This window comes from Salvelinus alpinus, chromosome 29 (assembly GCF_045679555.1).
Source record: "Salvelinus alpinus chromosome 29, SLU_Salpinus.1, whole genome shotgun sequence".
Taxonomy (NCBI): domain Eukaryota; kingdom Metazoa; phylum Chordata; class Actinopteri; order Salmoniformes; family Salmonidae; genus Salvelinus; species Salvelinus alpinus.
Genome location: NC_092114.1, coordinates 35,899,181 through 35,921,622, shown reverse-complemented (window position 1 = coordinate 35,921,622; position 22,442 = coordinate 35,899,181). Strand labels below are relative to the sequence as shown.

At 43.7% G+C, this 22,442-nt stretch overlaps 1 protein-coding gene and 1 long non-coding RNA gene across 2 annotated transcripts in view; one reads left to right on the top strand and one right to left on the bottom strand.

The window, feature by feature from the left end:
* Positions 1-19,592, bottom strand: part of LOC139558596 (teashirt homolog 1-like) — a 34,846-nt gene extending 15,254 nt beyond the window's left edge. The window contains exon 1 of the mRNA XM_071373825.1: positions 18,038-19,592. Within this exon, the coding sequence (XP_071229926.1) occupies positions 18,038-18,077 (40 nt within the window). The 5' untranslated portion in view covers positions 18,078-19,592. The remainder of the gene's footprint in view (positions 1-18,037) is intronic.
* A 69-nt stretch (positions 19,593-19,661) lies between these two features.
* LOC139558597 (uncharacterized) overlaps positions 19,662-22,442 on the top strand; it is a 44,634-nt gene continuing 41,853 nt past the window's right edge. The window contains exon 1 of the long non-coding RNA XR_011671607.1: positions 19,662-20,236. This is a non-coding gene — a long non-coding RNA (uncharacterized lncRNA). The remainder of the gene's footprint in view (positions 20,237-22,442) is intronic.

Below are 22,442 nucleotides of genomic sequence, written 5' to 3'. Positions count from 1 at the left end.
AGCAATGAACAAAAAGGGGACAAGAAAGAGTAACAATTCTGTCAGTCCACACGGGAGTGCGTGTGTGTTTATGTATGTGTGCTTGTGTTTTTTGTATGTGTGTTTGTGTTTATGTATGTGTGTGTGCGCGCAAAGGAGGTGGGGGGGGCGTGAGGCCTTTTCCTGATGGCCGTGACAGTGAACTGACAAAAGAGGGAGGCAGAGGGGGAACGAGAGAGGCCCTGAAGGAGGAGAGACACTAAATCACAAACTGGCCTCTCACAGAAGAAACCACGTCACTGGGGATCAATACCCACATCTCTGATTGTGTGTGTGTGAGTGTGTGTATGTGTTGTGTGTGCGCCTGTTCACAGTGGTGTGTGTTGAGATTTCCCAGGGTAGCGACATGACTCTTAGTAAACCATCCATAACAGCTTAGGAGAGAGAGAGAGAGGAGGAGGAGAAAGAGGAGAGAAAGACACAGACAGACAGACGCAGTAAGTGAAGGAATGTGCATGGTGAGAAATGGACAGAGTGACAGAGAGAGAGAGAGAGCGAAGAGAGAAGCAGTAAGTGAAGGAGTGAGCATGGTGAGAAATGGACAGAGAGAGAAAGAGTGAGAGAGAGCGAGAGCGCACGCGAGAGAGAGACAGGAAACCATCGCTCAACACAACATAATATCGTACTGAGGGCAGACTATGGAGTGCTAGAACATTCTAGAAATGGAGACGAAAGAGAAGCTTACCTCCTTGGCAATTAAACTTTTGCACAGTCTCTGAAAGTGCCCTCTAACCAAGGGAATGGTGACTGTTGGGTTGATCTCGGGACAGTCGTGAAGAGAAATGTGTGTGTGTGTGAGCGCGCAGGGAGGGCAGTAGTGAGTGATCCCTGTCAGCTTGCATGTGGCAGCCAAAATAAATTAGGCTTATGAAAAAGGGGGCCAGGCGAGTGACTTGGTGGGAGAGATGGAGAGGAGGGGGAGAGTAGGAGAAGGGGGAGGGTGGGCGGGGTTAGGGATGGGTGCATGTGAGATAGAGAAAAATTGAGAAAGAAGGAGAAGAGAGGGAGGGATATGTAGAGGACAGAAGGAAAAGACACGGACAGCTAGGAGAGACTCTGCGTGTCCGTATGTATTCCATCTGTGTATCGTACAGACTTTACTTTCTGTGCTCTCCATCTTCCTCGGTCTCTCTCCCCCTCTCTCGGTCTCTCTCCCTCAGGCAGTGTCATATGCGGTCCAGTCTGTGTAGTTTCCCAAGGCCTGGCCCCTCCATGATAAATGACACGTGTCATTCTGTCAACCCCTGCCACTGGAGCTGGGAGGCCCCTTAGTGATGTATGACCCGGCCAAGCTGGGCTAAAGGAAATCAGGGCCCTTTTGGCAGCGAGTACCAAAAGACCACAGCCCTTTATACGGGACCCTGTGTGTGTTCCTTTATACGAGACCCTGTGTGTGTGTGTGTGTGTGTGTGTGTGTGTGTGTGTATGTTCACAAACTTTGCAAAGAGATATTTGAGAACACACACTATATGATACACACACCTTGTAGGAACGTACATGCGCGCACACACACACACACAGTCTAGAAAAGTACACCTCTCACATAATGAATAGTTCCACTCGTTCCATGAAACCCTATCCAATCTCCCTCCATCCACCCCAGAGACACTGACTTCATTTAATATACTGAATACCTCCAAATTGGACTGTTCATTTTATATCTCCTCAAGGGGAGTATAAGTGCATGTGGGTGTCTACCTGCATGTGTGTGTGTGTGTGTGTGTGTGTGTGTGTGTGTGCGCTCGAGTGTGTGTGGTGCAATAGAAGCTGTCAGACATACTAGCAGAGGGAGACAAATCATAGTCATGGTCTTTCCAGCTGTTTCCCAAATGTGGTGTGCAGGGGAGAGAGTGAAAAGGCTTCACTTTGAGTTTTGTTGCTTGATGCTTCCCAGAGCCAGATAGCTGACAAACCAAGCCAAGGGGAATGGGACACTGTGGCACCACACACACACACACCTGGTCCGTCAACACCCTGCGCAAGCTGGAATAGGAACCGAGCCGATGCCAGCATCACACCAATGCATAGTGCACGCACACACACACACACACACACACACACACACACACACACACACACACACACACACACACACACACACACACACACACACACACACACACACACACACACACACACACACACACACACACACACACACACACACACACACACACACACACACACACGTACACGTACACAGACAAGCGCACACAGATATTCAACAGAAGACTGAACAGAAGTACAAAAAACTATAACTGGGACATTCGATAGAATATCTTATTGCGTAATTCACAATTGTAAACAGTGAAAAAATTCCGTATTGCACCATAACATACAATCTGGTGTACCTGACAGATTTAAAAGATATCCAAATGAAGGACCAATGAAAAACGAAATACTTCACTGACAGAATTCTCATCCACACCTGCCATTTTCTCAGATGTCTGAGAAATGTGTTTCCTAAAAAACAAAACATCTAGTTGCCAGACAGAACAGACACACAATGCACAGGTGTTGTGGGGACTGCGGTGGTAGTGGGGTCGTGAACTTTGGATGACCCCGTTTGATTGGGCGCTGGGCTGGGCTGAGACTCCGGGGGAAAAGGGAGAGAAAGAGAGAAAAAAAAAAAGAGTCATTAAGGAGTGAGTGATGAGTGGCAGGCATGGCTGACCTCCTCCAGGCCGTTTCTCTCTCTCACACCCTCCCTCCCATTTGCTCTCCCTCCCTCCCTCTCTCACTGCTTCTCTTTCACTCCTCCTCCTCTCTCACTTTCTCACTCGCTCCTCTCTCCCTACTTATCAGTTGCTTGTCTTTTTCATTCTCTCTATCCTGCTCATGCTCTTTCTCTCTCTCCTCTATGCCACTCTCCCACCCAACCTCCCCCTCACTGTTTCTCGCTCCTCCTCTCTTTACACTCACTCTGCCCCTTTCTCCCTCTTTACCACTCCCCCTGTGCCTTTTGCACTCCCCCTCTCACATCATGCCGTCTCCCTCTTTACCTCTGTCTATTTTTCCTCACTGTCCGCCCCAAGACTTAGACACTCTACCCCTCTATGCTGTAACGCTCGCACTCACGCAGGGCTAATAGGCCTTCCATTATTGGCAACGAACAGGCAGTGGATATTTCGAATTCTCTATCACCGGATTATCACTGCAACGATCAGGTGCGATTAAACATCGTCTGCAGAGCAGTGAAACGTCACAATTGCGTAGTGTGTTTGAGCTCTACTACATTTTAGTTGGGAGTGCGCAGCGTCAACAATCTACAAACCACCTTTTGCATCACGTTGTGTGATCAAACGGATCCCGTCAAAGTCGCACTGATAATTGGATAAATTATAATTAGTTTCAATCCAACCAAAAACATCTATAGTCAAGTAACCTTTTAACCTCTGAACCTGTGTCCTCACTGGCAGACAGATACTGAAGGCGTCAACAACGAACCGGGGCAATGATCGCCGGATGACCAGAGGTATTAAAAACATGGATGTTTGAGTTAGCAACAATAGTTAGCCAAGGTTCAACTTAGCTAATCACTGCCTGACTCTAGCTGTCTCGCTCTCTCAGTGTCAGACAGACAGAATTCAATCATTGCAGATGGCTTGATTCGTTTCCCCCGCTGTGGGACAGATGAACAGACAGCAGGAGTAGAAGACAGAGGGGCGTACAGACAGACCACTTGAAAGACAGTCAGACTAACGCACACACAAGTCTTCAGACAGACTGTGTGAGAGATTGAGTGACAAGACAGACATGGGAAAGAGAGACAGACATATGAGAGATCCCCTGAAAGGGCATACAGACCATTTGAAAGACAGAGTCCGAACAACCCACAGTAAGCCGTACTAACAGACAGACAAGTCTTAAGACAGACTGTATGACAAACTATGTGACAGGGCAGACATGACACCGACAGAGAGACAGACAGAGACGGGGTCTGGAGGGTCTGGGGGGCACCCCGCTGTTCCCTAAGACAGAAGACTTAGAGTCGAGCTTAGAGCCCCCCCCCCCCAGTGACTGACACTGTCTGAGTCTGCATTGGATCAAAGAGAGCTTTCGGCCCATTTTGTGGCCACATGTGCCATCGAAGAAACCAGACAAAAAGCAGTAAATTGCTCTCCTCCTTTCCCTCTCCAAAGCCTACTGAGATTCTACAATGAGGACGTATGGCGCTTCATGACTATCGACAGTGCTAGGCCGAGGAAAGGCCCAAATAAAACAGGTTTGCCAGAGTGCTGCATAGGACACAAGCTCACTGAGCCGAAGAGAGAAGTGCATTACACTCTCTCCTTTTGTCTTCTAGCTCATATTCTTATAACAGGCTCGCTGGCTCTGCACGGTTACACCTGAGGGAGAGGGAAGGGGATGAATAAAGAGAGAAAGAATAAGTGAGAGAGTATGAGAGTAGATTAAGGCAGAGCGGTAGACAAAATGAGAGAGAATATGAGAGAGAGGACAGAGGTAGAAACGAGAGAGACAAATAGAGAGAGAGAGAGAGAGAGAGCTGATAAAGATAAAGATGAGACCGAGACTGTGACAGAGAGATTGAGGAAGGAGAGAGAAATGGAAAAAGAGAGAGGGAGGTGAGGCTTCAGCAGAAAGCTGTGCAACCTGCCCCGGCGTCTGGTCCAGTCTCAAGGACAAACTGTCATCTGTGGGCAGTATCCATTCCCAGATATCTTATCTATAGGGCCCAGTAAACTGTTGTCCGGGAAAAAATTATATTCATTGCTTTTCTAAGACCCTTATCGGTTAAATAAACACTCCTCGGGGATAGAAATCCCCCCCCCCCCCGTCTCAATGTGCTGAGACCAGCTTTTATCCATCAGCTCGCAGCAAAAACAGCACCAATTTCTATTTGTCTTAAGTCGTGATATACTGCGAACGCAGATATAGAGTCGTGGATTTATATCGAAATGCCCCAAATCCCGAACAAAGGGAGAGAAAGACGAGTAGCATCGCAATGTAAACATGTCAACCCCAACAAGTAAGGTAGGGAAAACAAAACGCAAGGGTTTAACACATTTCAAGTGAAACTTTTACGAGACGAACGATACAACAACGTCTTGTAAAGCGGTACGTTTGACTTTTCTGTCAAATGTGTTGTTGGTACGGGATGTTTCTCCAAGTATGGTAGTTTAGTCACACATGCTTACGGCTTGTTGATACCCCTGGTGTGTCTGGAAAGCCTTATAGATGTAAATCTGTAACAAGTCACTGATTAGGGGTTCAACATACTATTTTTCACTGGGCCTGGCTAACTGAAATGCACGTAGACAAAGTATTTTGGGACTGGTCTTCTGGACTAAAAGGCAATTTCAATGGAGATTCTCAATTGAGCATGCTTTTTATTCGAGGAATAGGCTTAATCTGGGTTTGGGGAAAAATTACTCTTGCTGACACAGCAATGTACTCAGAGTGATAGGAAGAGAATCTGATATTTGATCAATGCTGAAGCCAAATGAATCCGAGGAATGTTCTGGCACAATTTATTTGGCGCACTAAACGCCAACACCCCTCAGTCCTTAGTCTTTGCGCTATCTAAGCATGAGGAAACTGCTGCTGATGTCATGAAACTTCTCAAGTGTCAATTGGCTGTTCATGACGTGGCTTGATTCCATGATAACACTAGCTAACATGGAACGATGTTGCCACCTTCAAGTAGTCGTTAATACACGCTACCCTATCAGCATCCATCCAGAGCACGCACACACACACACACATAAATGACTACCTGAAATGGGCCTGTATTTCATTCTCCCCCTCCCTCTCCTACCCTCAGCTTGCCCAAGGGTGTTAGGGCTCCTCAGCGTAAAATGGGGAGCCTGTGATGAGAGAGAGAGAGAGAGAGATTGTTCTAGACCCCACTGCCTCTAAGGAACCATATATCCACCTAGCAACAGCTGTAGGACAGTGTGTGTGTGTGTGTGTGTATCCATGCGTGTGTGTTGATGTCCAACATATATCCACCTGGCAACAGCTGTAGGACAGTGTGTGTGTGTGTGTGTGTGTATCCATGCGTGTGTGTTGATGTCCAACATATATCCACCTGGCAACAGAGGCAGGACAGAATGTGCAGGAGTGTGTGTGTGTGTGTATCCATGCGTGTGTGTTGATGTCCAACATATATCCACCTGGCAACAGAGGCAGGACAGAATGTGCAGGAGTGTGTGTGTGTGTGTGTGTGTGTGTGTGTGTGTGTGTCTGTGTCTGTGTGCACATGTGTAGTGCAGACACATCTAGTCAAGGGCTAATAACAGTGCGGCGGGAGTCGCTGGCCCTCGTAAATCAATGGGGAGAATAATTGCTAATACACTGGTTATCGATTAGCGAGGCTACGCCGCCGCCCGACGGCTCAATTTCAATGGGGGGCTGTGGCTACGTGCTAACAGTGCTAACACAGTGACAAGGGTAAAGTGTTACTTCTCTTGCACGCAACACAGCTGTGCTGGGTGTTTTGTGGTGGGGGGTAGTAGAAATGACTGGGGGCCTCGCCAGTAATTCTTAATTGACACCTGTCAGGGTAATGGCGGCAGTCACAGCTGCTGTGGGAGAATTTCTCCCCACTCCTGTTCATCTGTCACTTTTAATACCTTTTCCTTGCAGTCCCCCGCCCCCCGCTCTTTCACTACCTTTTTCACTCTCTTCCCTCCACTCACCCTTTAATTCACTCTACTACATTAGTGTACAAAGCTTCTGCTAAGGTAAAAAAGAGGATTTTTATTTGTGTGATTTTGTTTCGTTTTGTACAGAGAGGTTAAGATAGGAAGTGGGAAACAGGCAGTTGATAAGTTAGGGGAGGAGCTACACAAAGTTCCCAGATGTTGATTTCTTCTGAAAGGCAGTTAGAGTTGGATATCAGAGAGCTGCTTTTTGATGAAATATAATACATGCTAAATATGGTCCAAAAAAAGCATTGGCTGAAACTCCCTGTCCAATATATAAAATAAAACATTGCGCTTGCGCCAAATGCACTAAACGAGCTCTTCACAGCTGTATCAATCTTTTACTCATAAAATTGTAATGGTTTGTAAAAACAAAAGAAAAATGAATCAAACTCTGTCACGTACTGGCCGTGTCAGAATACCCAAACTAGCGCACTACATACTAAAAATGCATAAAAATGCTAATATACTCATCGTCGCATATTATTTAGGTTTTGTAAAAAGTATGCAGTATGCCACGGCTGCAGAGTAGAGGTCGTCAATGAAGGCGTAGGAACGGTGGGTTAACTGCTTTGTTCAGGGGCAGAAAACGAGAGATTTTTACCTTGTCAGCTCGGGGATTCGTTTTTGCAACCTTCCGGTTACTAGTCCAACGCTCTAACCACCTGCCTTACATTGCACTCCACGAGGAGCCTGCATGGAAGGCTGACTACCTGTTACGCGAGGGCAGCAAGAAGCCAAGGTAAGTTGCTAGCTAGCATTAAACTTATAAAAAACAATCAATCTTAACATAATCACTAGTTAACTACACATGGTTGATATTACTAGTTTATCTAGCGTGTCCTGCGTTGCATATGATCGATGCGGTGCCTGTTAATTTCTCATCGAATCACAGCCTACTTCGCCAAACGGGTGATGATTTAGCACTGTCGTTACACCAAACCTAACCATAAACATCAATGCCTTTCTTTAAAATCAATACACAAGTATATATTTTAAACCTGCATATTTAGTTAATATTGCCTGCTAACATGAATTTCTTATAATTAGGGAAATTGTGTCACTTCTCTTGCGTTCCGTGCAAGTAGTCAGGGTATATGCAGCAGTTTGCGCCGCCTGGCTCGTTGCGAACTGTGTGAAGTCCATTTATTCCTAACAAAGACCGTAATTAATTTGCCAGAATTGTACATAATTATGACATAACATTGAAGGTTGTACAATGTAACAGCAATATTTAGACTTAGGGATGCCACCCGTTAGATAAATACGGAACGGTTCCGTATTTCACTGAAAGAATCAACGTTTTGTTTTCGAAATGATAGTTTCCGGGTTCGACCATATCAATGACCAAAAGCTTGTATTTCTGATTTGATAGAGCAGTCTGACTGAGCGATGGTAGGCAGCAGCAGGCTCGTAAGCATTAATTCAAACAGCATTTTCGTGCGTTTGCCAGCAGCTCTTCGCATTGCTTCAAGCATTGAGCTGTTTATGACTTCAAGCCTATCAACTCCCGAGATTAGGCTGGTGTAACCGATGCTAGTTAGTGGGGTACGCGCTAAAAGCGTTTCAATCGGTGACGTCACTCACTCCGAGACTTGGAGTAGTTCCCATTGCTCTGAAAGGGACGCGGCTTTTGTGGAGCGATGGGTAACGATGCTTCGAGGGTGGCTGTTGTCGATGTGTTCCTGGTTCGAGCCCAGGTAGGGGCGAGGAGAGGGACGGAAGCTATACTGTTACACTGGCAATACTAAAGTGCCTATAAGAACATCCAATAGTCAAAGGTATATGAAATACAAATGCTAGAGAGAGAAGTAGTCCTATAATTTCTATAATTAACTACAACCTAAAACCTCTTACCTGGGAATATTGAAGTCTCATGTTAAAAGGAACCACCACCTTTCATATGTTCTCATGTTCTGAGCAAGGAACTTAAATGTTAGCTTTCTTACATGGCACATATTGCACTTTTACTTTCTTCTCCAACACTTTGTTTTTGCATTATTTAAAGCAAATTGAACATGTTTCATTGTTTATTTGAGGCTAAATTGATTTTATTGATGTATTATATTAAGTTAAAATAAGTGTTCATTCAGTATTTTTTTATTTTTTTTAATCGGGTGATTTAATCGGTATCGGCTTTTTTGGGGTCCTTCAATAATCGGTATCGGCGTTGAAAAATCATAATCGGTCGACCTCTACTGCAGAGTACTACTTAGCTACGGCTTCACATATATAACTGGCTAGCTAGTTAAAACATGAAGTTGTCTATCAACAACAGCAAGCTTATTGGGTATAGAGCTAACTTCAACTCCTGCTAAATCACGCAGCTAACGTTAGCTACAGTATTTAGCTACAGTAAAGGCACGTCAGGCTACTTTTAGAAAACTATAGAATCTCTAAGCCCTCCTTTTATCCGGGTTGAATTCATTGTGGGTGTGAAATTCACAAAAAGTTGACAATTCATTCATACTACATGAGAAGCCAAAATGAGTATGACATCCAGACATTTAAAGCATTTTCGAAAAATCACATACTATTTTTCCCCATTCTCAAACGGCCTACTATTTAGGAGGCTAGTATGGGTATTTGGACACGGCCACTGTAATTCAGTACACCTCACAGAGTCTGTTTGCTTTAGGTAATCGACACAAACAGAGGACTGCCTAACATCATACACCCTTTCCAAAAACACCATGTGACTGGCACTTATCAGTTAAAACCCAGATGACTCCGACACAAGTGCGCACTCTCCCTCACACAAACCTTGATGTAAGCTCAGAGAAGACTAGTGTGAGAGCCTATAAACTACTATTATCCTCTCAAGTCAAAGGAAACATAGGAAAGGAGGAAAAACAATAACACACACACAAACACTTAACAATAACACACACACACACACACAGTGTGATGGAGGCCGTTCAGACAGGGACTCTCCAGAGTACACATTGACCTCAGACTCCGGACTTCCACTCTCCCTCCTCTCCAGGTCATGTCTCTTCCTTTCTTCCATTTCATTTTATCGTCTCGGTCTCATGCTGATAGAAATGAGTGGACAGATGTATATCACACAGTACCAGTCAAAAGTTTGAACAAACCTACTCATTCAAGGGTTTTTCTTAATTTTTTTACTATTTTCGATATTTTAGATTAATAGTGAAGACATCACAACTATGAAATAACACATATGGAATAATGTAGGCAAAAAATATGTAAACAAAATCAAAATATATTTTCTAGTTTAGATTCTTTAAAGTAGCCACCCGTTGCCTTGATGACAGCTTTGCATACTCTTGGCATTCTCTCAACCAGCTTCACCTAGAATGCTTTTCCAACAGTCTTGAAGGAGTTCCCACATATGCTGAGCACTTGTTGGCTGCTTTTCCTTCACTCTGCAATCCAACTCAACCCAAACCATATCAATTGGCTTGAAGTTTGGTGATTGTGGAGGCCAGGTCATCTGATGCAGCACTCCATCACTCTCCTCACTCTCCTTCTTCAAATAGCCCTTACATAGCCTGGTAGTGCATTGGGTCATTGTCTGTCCTGTTGAAAAGCAAATGATAGTCCCACTAAGCACAAACCAGATGGGATGGTGTATCGCTGCAGAAAACTGTGGTAGCCATGCTGGTAAAGTGTGCCTTGAATTCTAAATAAATCACTGACAGTGTCACCAGCAAAGCATCCCCACACCATCACACCTCCTTCACGGTGGGAACTACACACATGCAGAGATCATCCATTCACCTACTCTGCGTCTCACAAAGACACGGCAGTTGGAACCAAAAATATCAAATTTGGACTCATCAGACCAAAGGACAGATTATCCATTGCTCGTGTTTCTTGGCCAAAGCAAGTCTCTTTTTCTTATTGGTGTCATTTAGTAGTGTTTCTTTGCAGCAATTTGACCATGAAGGCCTGATTCAAGCAGTCTCCTCTGAACAGATGATGTTGAGATGTGTCTGTTACTTGAACTCTGTCAAGCATTTATTTGGGCTGCAATTTCTGAGGCTGGTAACTAATGAACTTATCCTCTGCAGCAGAGGTATTTCTTGGTCTTCCTTTCCTGTGGCGATCCTCATGAGAGCCAGTTTCTTCATAGCGCTGGATGGTTTTTGCGACTGCACTTGAAGAAACTTTCAAAGTTCTTAATTTTCCGGATTGGCTGACCTTCATGTCTTAAAGTAATAATGGACTGTCATTTCTCTTTGCTTATTTGAGCTGTTCTTGCCATAATATGGACTTGGTCTTTTACCAAATAGGGCTTCTCTATGCCACCCCTACCTTGTCACAACAACTGATTGGCTCAAACGTATTAAGAAGGAAAGAAATTCCACAAATTAACAAGGTGCACCTGTTAATTGAAATGCATTCCAGGTGACTACCTCATGAATAGTTTTTTTATTTAACTTGGCAAGTCAGTTAAGAACAAATTCTTATTTACAATGACAGCCTAGGAGCAGTGGGTTAAGTGCCAGAGCAACAGATTTGTACCTTGTCAGCTCGGGGATTTGATCTAGCAATCTTTCGGTTACCGGCCCAACGCTCTGACCACTAGGCTACCTGCCACCCCATGAAGCTGGTTGAGAGAATGCAAAGAGTGTGCAAAGTTGTGATCGAGGCAAAGGGTGGCTACATTGAAGAATCTCAAATATAAACATATTTTTATTTGTTTAACACTTTTTTGGTTACTACATGATTCCATTAGTGATATTTCATAGTTTTGACGTCGTCACTATTATTTTCCAATGTAGAAAATAGTCAAAACAAAGAAAAACTCTGGAATGAGTTGGTGTGTCCAAACATTTTGACTTGTACTGTATATGCGAGAAAGACTCCCTCAGAGTGTGTGGAAACTCAGCTCTCCCCGGTTGTGTAAAAGCTTGTTAAACCCAGGGATAGTTTTACCTCGGCGGCGCTGCTGAGGCAGACGCCTTCACATCGTCACTCTCTTGGCACTCTTTTAATCCAGGCATATTTTTTTCACCACTCTTTCTTTTCCATAAGAGCAGTCATCGATCTTCATTTGTCACTTAACCTCCATGTAGATGAGGAAGGGGAGTATGTGTATTTATGTGTGTGTGTGTGTGTGTGTGTGTGTGTGTGTGTGTGTGTGTGTGTAACTCTTTGATTTCCTATAGGCCCCCTGGCTGCAACCCCAGATGCAAATTGAAACTATTTGCGTTGAGGAATAAGGGGCCAAACATGACTATCGACTACAAGAGTCAACATCAACTGTTAATGAAACTTTGCATATCCTACACTATAGCTTGGGTAACGAGACAGTGGCAGCTACACACAGACTGGCACGGACACACACACACATACTACAGCTTAGGTTAAGAGATGCAAACACACACACACAGCTTATCGTAAAGAGAAGCAACGTCTGATAACCTGCAACGTCTGACAACCTGCGGTGCTACCAAATGTTTAGTCTGAAAACACAGGAAGAGAAACACCAAAAGTAAGCAACCAAAAGGAAGTAATGCAACCCCCCACTATATCAACAAACTGTACAGACGGAAGACAGATATCAAGGTGATGCGAGACAATATGCAATGCAACCTATACAATGTACTGACGCCTAAACCATCCCTGTTGTAGGACACTTCTACAAGACTCATGGAAACTCAGCTTAGGTCTGAGGATCCCCGCAGCCATTATCTAGCAGTGTTATTTTGCCTCTGCAACTTCGAATTGATTAGCCAGGTAGTCCATTTGTCTGCTGCCCCCCACACCCCTTCTAAATAATTGAGTTAATACTGCGACTGGAGGTATGTGTGTGCGCGACCGAATGTGTCTGTGTGTGGGGACCTGGGCTAATATCAACTTGATTACATCAAGGCAGCTGAGGAACTTGACACTTGCTGAATTTGTCAGCATTAATCGGCGGGGCCCTGTCACTAGATCCGTCAGCATCCCAGATAATTATGGAGTCGGGCTAATGATGCCGCTAGCTGCCGCCCGCTTGACGTCGAGCGAAGGGAGGAATCTTAACTTTATTTTTCTATCCCCCCCCCCGCTCCCTCTCTCGTTCGGTTGATAATTAAGAGACTCGTCTCCTTTTGACTGGGGAGAACATCACTGGAAAAGGTGTGATTTTATGGAAAAGGCGTGTTTGTATTGGTCGCAGTTTCTTGTTTGTCGTTGAGGTGATAATAAGTATCTGAATATTATGGAGTTTATCCTGGGTAGGTCGTACAATAAAAATTGTGCGTGTAGAGGTATAGAAGATAATTGTATTGCAAATCAACACGTACTGTATTGCAAGTGGCAAATGGTACTATTACAACAAGACAAGGCCTCAATATCTTAACACCCTTGGAGAGAATCTCGGCATTGGTGATGACATGAAATGTGACATTCTGCACTCTTGTAGTACAGGTTGTACAAATTTGTACAAGTACAAATATCAATATAAATATTTTGATTACATATTTAAGTAGCATTTGCTGACAGTGGCAAAAGGTCAGAGTTTGTCACCCATAAGCTCTAGTATGAAAATACACTATATATACACACAAAAGCATGTGGACACCCCTTCAAATGAGTGAATTTGGCTATTTCAGCCACACCCGTTACTGACAGGTGTATAAAATCAGGCACACAGCCATGCAATCTCCATAAACAAACATTGACAGTAGAATGGGCTTACTGAAGAGCTCCGTGACATTCAACGTGGCAACTTCATAGGATGCCACCTTTCCAACAAGTTAGTTAGTCAAAAATCTGCCTCGCTAGAGCTGCCCCGGTCAACTGTAAGTGCTGATATTGTGAAGTGGAAACATCTAGGAGCAACAACGGTTCAGCCGCGAAGTGGCAGGCCACACAAGCTCACATACCGCAGTGTTGAAGCACATCTCACGTAAAAATAGTTTGTCCTCGGTTGCAACACTCACTACCGAGTTCCAAACTGCCTTTGGAAGCAACGTCAGCACAAGAACTGTTCGTCCGGCAACTTCATGAAATGGGTTTCCATGGCCGAGCAGCCGCACACAAGCATAAGGTGGAGGAGGAATAATGGTCTGGGGCTGTTTTTCATGGTTCGAGCTAGGCCCCCCTCCTTAGTTCCAGTAAAGGGAAATCTTAACGCTACAGCATACAATGACATTCTAGACGATTCTGTGCTTCCAACTTTGTGGCAATACTTTGGAGAAGGCTCTTTCCTGTTTCAGCATGACAATGCCCACATGCACAAAGCGAGGTCCATACAGAAATGGTTTGTTGAGATTGGTGTGGAAAAACTTGATTGGCCTGCACAGAGCCCTGACCTCAACCTCATCGAACAACTTCGGGGTTAATTGGAACGATGAGTGCGAGCCAGGCTTAATCGCCCAACATCAGTGCCTGACCTTACTAATGCTCTTGTGGCTGAATGAAAGTAAGTCCCCGCAGCAATGTTCTAACATGTAGTGGAAAGCCCTCACAGAAGAGTGGAGGCTGTTATAGCAGTGAAGGGGTGGACCAACTCCATATTAATGCCCATGATTTTGGAATGAGCTGTTCGACGAGCAGGTCATGTAGTGTAAAAGCTTCTCTGGACACATTTGTAATGAAAAGTAGTACTCTCTTATATAACGACACTTGCGTTACATAGGCTACCGATTGTTTATCACTGGCTTGAAAATGTATGAAGTACAGTAAGCCTACCCTGGACTTGCAAATCTCTCCAAATAAGAGCGTCTTACAAAATAAAAACACACCAAAATGAGAATGAAGCACCCTCCCGGAGATCAAATGACTGCAGCAAAAATTGCTGCTGCTCGGATTGCACTGCATCGAACGGAACGGCCAAAACTAACAGATGCAGCTGTGTTGTTCCAAATGGAGGGGAGCTTGATGTATAGTAACTGGCCGTTATAGAAACAAGGTACAGCGCCCTCCGAGGGGCTAGAAATCACTACTAAAGCAGAGACCTCCATTTTAAAACAGTGATATTCAATCGCCTTTCAGTAAAATTAGACTAGTTGTTTTCGCATTCTTCTTTCCCTGACTGCAGTGTGTGTTTGTGTCAAGATTTGAATTTAACTTAACATATGTGTTTTGAGTTGTGTGTGTGTGTGTGTGCGTGTGTGGTGGGGGTGCATTTTTCAGTAAGGAAGGAGTCTCTCTGTCACACATACACACTAACTAGTTCTTGTCACAGTGTATTGATGGAGACCACCATATGTCACACACTGGAAATAATGGAAAGACGATGCCTGCCAACGTTTGATTGAACATTACTGCCAGTGATGCATGTGCCTTTCACTAAACAGACAATTAAATCAATATTCAAAAGCTGGATGGGAGTCGAGCAGGGAGACCATGGTCGGTTAAGTGCACAAGCTGCTGGGTCAGATAATTCAGCAGCATTTTGTACATTTCAGTGCATGGTAAAACTAGGTTAAAGCATGCAATATATTCCCCTCCTGTTAAGTGTACACATTGGATACGTGCATGCTATAATTAAGTGCATTGCAGTTTACCAATCCCAAATAATGTTTTTGCTCTGGGTAGTTGCATGGTCCAATTTAGTACATGTATTCACGACAGTTTCAAGCCATTGTATTTATTTGGAGTGGACTGTAGCTTACATACGTAGTGACAAAAACCCTTCTGTGACGCCCTTTTCATAGGTTAGCATTTTTTTTTACTAGTTTATCCATATTACGTACTTATATCAGAATATCCTCACATTTATATCTCTGCAGTCAAGCTGAAATCACAACCCCACAGAGTTCAAAGTCTCTCCTTCCCAACCTGCTTAACTTCACATTTCCAAAGTCTGTTTAATATTCTAGAACTGTTTTGTTCAGCAGCAGTCGGTAATGCCTGAACTTCAAAGGCAGTTTTCTCATTAGGTGACTGGTGGAAATCCCTGTCAATCATTCACTGTTCTACGAAAAAAACACCTCCAAAATGACAAGCTCAACTCTGGTCTTCTTTCATGATACTTCATACAAATACCTAAGTGTCAAAGAAATCATTGTGCATCTCACCAAAAATATACACTGTATAAACAAAAGTATGTGGACAGCCCTTCAAATTAGTTGATTTGGCTATTTCAGCCACAACCGTTGCTGACAGGTGTATAAAATCGAGCACACAGCCATGCAATCTCTATAGACAAACATTGACAGTAGAATGGCCTTATTGAACAGCTCAGTGACTTTCAACATGGCACCATCATAGGATGTAATCTTTCCAACAAGTCAGTCAAATTTCTGCCCTGCTAGAGCTGCACCGGTCAACTGTAAGTGCTGTTATTGTGAAGTGGAAACGTCTAGGAGCAACAACGGCTCAGCTGTGAAGTGGTAGGCCGCACAAGCTCACAGAACGGGATCGCCGAGTGCTGAAGTGTGTAAAAATCATCTGTACTCAGTTGCAACAATCACTACCAAGTTCCAAACTGCCTCTGGACACAACGTCAGCACAAGTACTGTTCTTTGGGAGCTTCATGAAGTGGGTTTCCATGGCCAAGCAGCCGCACACAAGCCTAAGATCACCATGCGCAATGCCAAGCGTCGGCTGGAGTAAAGCTCGCCGCCATTGGACTCTGGAGCAGTGGAAACACATTCTCTGGAGTGAAGAATCACACTTCACCATCTGGCAGTCTGGCGAACGAATCTGGATTTGGAGGATGCCAGGAGAACGCTACCTGCCCCAATGCATAGTGCCAACTGTAAAGTCTGGTGGAGCAGGAATAATGGTCTGGGTCTGTTTTTCATGGTTCGGGCTAGCCCCCCCCCCCCCCCCAACCTTAACACTACAGCATACAATTACATTCTAGACATTTCTCTGCTTCCAACTTTGTGTCAACAGTTTAAGGGAAGGCCCTTTCCTGATTCAGCATGACAATGTCCCCGAGCACAAAGCGAGGCCATACAGAAATGGTTTGTCAAGATCGAGGTGGAAGAACTTGACTGGCCTGCCCAGACCTCAACCCCATTGAACACCTTTGGAATGAATTGGAACGCCGACTGTGAGCCAGGCCTAATCGCCCAACATCAGTGCCTGACATCACTAATGCTCTTGTGGCTGAATGGAAGCAAGTCCCCGCAGCAATGTTCCAACATCTAGTGGAAAGCCTTCACAGAAGATAGAATGCTGTTATAGCAGCAAAGGGGGGAGCAACTCCATATTAATGCCCATGATTTTGGAATGAGATGTTCGACGCACTATCAAAGCTGAAAACAAAAAGTGTGCACTCTGCATTGGCTACTATAACCTCAAATATAATTTAGGTGAGTAAAAATTGGTAGAGTAGCCAAGTGAATCTGGACAGAGCAGCCTAGTGAGTCTGGAGTAACCTAGAGAGTCTGGAGTAACCTAGAGAGTCTGGAGTAGCCTAGAGAGTCTGGAGTAGCCTAGAGAGTCTGGAGTAGCCTAGAGAGTCTGGAGTAGCCTAGAGAGTCTGGAGTAGCCTAGAGAGTCTGGAGTAGCCTAGAGAGTCTGGAGTAGCCTAGAGAGTCTGGAGTAGCCTAGAGAGTCTGGAGTAGCCTAGAGAGTCTGGAGTAGCCTAGTGAGTCTGGAGTAACCTAGAGAGTCTGGAGTAACCTAGAGAGTCTGGAGTAGCCTAGAGAGTCTGGAATAGCCTAGAGAGTCTGGAGTAGCCTAGAGAGTCTGGAGTAGCCTAGAGAGTCTGGAGTATTGTCAACATACTCTTAAGAGTATTGGGGTGTTACTTTCTGATCTTGACACGCCACAGCAGCCTCCCTCCGCCTCCTTCCCTTGTCCCTCCCCCGTGGTCATTAATCGCAAAGTATTTACCCCTGCTTGGGAACTTTGCTTTCAATTAGTCTTTTCTCCTGCTTCTCGACAGGGGCCAAAGTTGTCCTTTGAGTGGCTCAAGCTGTCAAGCGCATGCGTGTTTCCATGGTGAATGATTTACTGATTATTATAAGGACTGAATAGATCAAAGGCAGTCGCATGACAGGCGATCAATCAGGCATCAAATCAAGGATGGCAATCCACGAGTGGAATACAGAGACTCAAACGCTAGATAAAACGGGCGAACACACGTCCAATTGCATTAGGTCTATTATCTATGTGTGTGAAAGTTCAATAGGCCAATGGGTTTTGACAACCTATATGTGAATATGAACCTGTGACAGAAAACTGTAAAGTATTTCCATGATCTACAGGCTGGTAAATACTTTTTTTCTGGCCAATTTGAAAAAAGGTGTTTACCTCCTTTGATTGTAAGCTAAATATGTAATACACAGAAGGCTATATTTCCGTTATGAATGTGTGTCTATTTAGGGGTATTTTAAATAATGATGGGAGAAGGCGAACTTGAGAGGATTTTACGGGGAACTTGGGGAAATAGACTTCAGGGTTGTGCTTACCTACGGACCGCCTTGGCGCTTGCTGCTTTCTCCTCGGCATGCTGCTGGTAGACTTTCCGCTTGACTTTTCATGCAGAGACCAAAATAAAAGACGACCCAAGAGGAAACCTGTGCAACGAAATCAAAGCAAATATCTCGTCGTTTTGTCCTTCTCTTCAATAGAATCGGAATAGAAATGTCGATTCCCGTTCTTTGACTGGCAAAGGAAGTCTGAGCTTCGGTGAAAGTATTATTTTTTATAAAAACCTAATTAATCTTTCCGCAATTGTTTGGCAAATGTCAAGAACCCAATAGCATATATCTAAACAAAAATATATGTTTCTCTATGGATGTTTTCAGTAGAAACAGAGTAATAACTCATTGCATGATGATCAAAAATAGCAAGACCTCCGTTTAGGTTTCAGTATAACCGTGGAGAACGTGGACAGCAGCCAAAGCTTCTTCAATCCCGCCGTGCTTCCATGAAAAAAAAAGGATTCCACCCCTAGAACGACACTTTATAACCGATTTTCGCGTAGAAAGTAACAAAGAAGTCTTTCAATGTATCACAAACTTCCACGGCGATGGATAACGTTCCAAACTGTGTTTCTGCACAGGTGCTGTTCGGTTGTTCAATCTCTGCAAGTCGACACAAAATGGGAGAGAAAGACGGGATATGGACATTAGAGGGTTATGTCAATCAGTCCGTGTCAGTCAGTCAGTCATGATAGCCACGGCAGAAAGCTCAGACGGCTATGCCGCCAATAAGCTACTTTCTGGCTCTCTTCAAGCGACCGAAACACCCAGAGCTCGGTTCAGATAGCCTATTCCGACGATACTCACAAAAATGATGTCCTTTCGGCTTTCATGTGGACAGTTGATGTATTACTCTTCCAAAGACTTTTCATAAACAAACGAAACGCCAACAGCTACTCCGCGAAAGGATACGAATGTGGACCTATTGCTTATGTTTTACTCCAGATGGCGAAACGGGGGTCTCGTCTCCGCAGTGAGAAATATGTATCGCACATTGGGGGGATGCGCGACTGATCAGACAGGCTCAACTGATAGACAGACACATCGCGTTGCCTTTCCTGCCTCTCCGTTACTCCACCCCTCTGGAAGCGTCACTCTGACAGTCAGAGCCCACCGTGTCAATCTTTTTAATTGTTCTGTTTTTTTCTCTCCATTATTTTCTATAACAGGATTATAAAACAGCCCCTGTCCAATGCAGTGCTCTGCCGAATAAAGTGTCTCCACGTCCATGCATTATGATGGTTGGTTTTCAAATTCGTTTTTAGCATACGAGACAATAAGCCAACACGTATGCCTATGTCTTAGGTTATTACTGCCTTCGTTTTGCATGGACTGCAAAATAGAAACAACTGATAATTTTTTTTTAAACAGAAAAGAACAGTGACAGGGTATTCTTTAGGCTATCTGTTCTGCTATTCTTTTCTCTTTGGGAAATGCATTCTTTCTTGAACTGTTTAGGCCATATATTAGATTGCAGAGCTTCTGTAAAGGTATTTAGCATTTTTACCTCTTCAGTGACACCCTTAAAAATGGCCATTGAACGTTGCAGATTGATTCGCTACACCTTGCTAAGAAGTGACTACTTCGCATGGGAAGGGGAGGGGCGCCGAGTGCACAAATCCACTGTGACTGCAACAGTGCACCGCACTCCATCCCTATTCATTACTTATTCATCAATTTCTAACATTCACTATGTTATTAACATGCTGATACAACTGATTCTGCCCGACTGCATCGAGGAAGAGTGGCTATTTGTACAATAACTGATAGCCAAGCTGTTTAAAGTATTCTATACCTACAACATCAAGAGAACCCCAATTGACCGTGCAGTTAGTTTTCCTTTTATTTTTTATGAGATGCTCTTTGGCTACTGTGTGAGTGCATCTGTTACCTAATGCACTTTTGATGGCGCTAAATAGGCCAGCCTATAACTTGGGTGACATTGAAGCTGTGTTACGTTGCTCAGCAGTATATACGCATCTCTCTACCCATCACCCCATGCAGCGGATATTTGGGAGAATTTCCCAGCGCAGCCCAGCTTCCATCACCACCACGGCCTCTGGTTCTTGCAAATGCACCAACTCTATACAAATTCTCGGGCGCATGGATGTGTTTTTGAGAGACGGATTAACTTTCCAACGCCCGGGCGGCCGGCAGACGAACCTTGCTTAAAACTGACCCTGGGTGAGTTCTCGGAATTTGCACCATATGTTAGCCTCTATCTGTTCAAGTTTCACGCCGCACGACTTCACTCTTTTTTTATGTTAGATATTTTTCTCAAGTCAAAAAGTAACAAATGATTAACCAAGAGACTACTGTCATCGTTTTACCCACTAAAATAAAATCCTTACTTCTCAGTGTGCAACATTCTTGAGACATTGCCAACGTGTTATCAAACTGATCATATGTGGTTGTCGGAGGGGGCTAATAATGTGGCAATATTTCCAAGTACCGCCCCAACATCTGTTTATCTACCCATCCCTCCATCTACCTCGGCGTGCCTGTCGCGATTGATGTTTCTTACGTCACTAATCTTCAATCAGATAGTGAGTGCATCGGTAGGTAGAGCTGACAGGGACAGGCGACGGTTTTATGCACATTATGGACAGAGCTCGGTGTTATAGGAGCTTTTTCATAGTGAATAGGCCTCCTGAGTTTTTAAAGATTATACGACTTCTCTAGCTGCGTTTACAGTTGTACGTGTTCAGTTTGACTATTGGAACATTTGAATTGTAATTTCATATTCTTAAACTACATTATTTTACACAGTTGTTATTATTATTATTGTTGTTGTTATTATTATTTTGACAGTGTAATTTGACATATGATACCCATGTGTTAATAAGCTAAGTGACATAAACACTTTTTGGTCAACAGTCAAAAACAATGAATATATGTTTTGTGCTACTTAATACAGATTTATACCGTATGGAATTATATACATTTGATTCGATGTTGAACCATGCAACCTTTCACCCTGCCTTAGTTGTACGCCCTGTCCAGTGTGCAGTTTAGCATACCAGCGTCTTGTGTTGTCTTCTTGTTTGGATTTTTTCTTTCTATAAGCTATTGCTGGCATTTTGGGTGTAATTTAGGTATAGACCAGTTGACAGAATTTAGAAGTTAGACTATTAGAAATATGACAAACTATTCAACCAAAACTGTGTAGCATAGTGTATTACATTTATTGTGTAGAGCTTAATTTGTGGCCCGTTATTCACTAGTGAATGCTCTGACGATAACGGAACACCACGCAAAATGTATTTTTCAAGGCAAAAACCTGTTCAGGAGAACTTTTACCACGGGTTCAGAATGGTTCATAGTGAAGGAAAACACTTGTAGACAATGCTTTCCTCCTCATGCTCAATAACAATGCAGGTAAACTCCAACTCAAAGTGATTGTCATTTGGCATTCCCGAGGAACTTGCACAAAATATGCCTGCTAAATAATTTGTTTAATTTAGAGTTCATCGTTTTTTGTTAGCTAAAAAGCCCTGAGTGTGTGACATTTTCCCAATGCATTCTGCTGTATTCAAAGTAAGATGTAAAATAATTAGGTCCTCCTTGTTCTCTCCTGTGTTTTTAACATATGCATGGCATTGAAAATGTGTTAGAATGTTTATGCGACGATCATATGGACTGAAAGTGAAGCTCTGCAATATTGTAGGCCTATATTTTAATTAAGGTGCTATTTCAGATTTGTTTATTATGGAAAATGTATCTAGATACACATATTATATGTTATGTGATATTATCCATATTTGTAAACACCAAAGTACACATCGTGCTGTTTGCTTTCTTGTCAGCCCAAAGGAAGGCAGTCACATGCAGCTCACACATACATACATGCATGCACATTGCAGATGCATGCTTGCAAATACATACACTGGTATACAAACACATACCTATGCACGCACGCACGCATGCAAACACACACGCAATCACACACACGCAAACACACACAAATGCACTCACATACACACACGTGGTGTTGTCAGTGTGTGGTGGCCCCATAAACTTACATCATAACTATAATTGTTGCTGAATGACCCTGATGACTCAACGCAAACGCTCTATCACATAGGGTTCAACTGGAAAACAAGATGGAGGCTGCTCTGTACGTCCCTAGAGATTTTTCAATAGGAGATGTGTTTAGGGCAATATATTTAAATAATGTAGCAAAATCGCAAGACCCGTGCACAAGCTTAACCTCTCGTAATATGTGAGTCAACAACAAAGTATTTTCTGTCGTGTCCACCACTATTCAGAAGTTGCCGTGGTGAGCAATGCTGATGCATTACTCCTAAATCATTACATTTTATTGTGTACTTACAATGTCATTAAATATTGGGTATAACTTATTTGATGTATTTTTACCTCACAATATTAT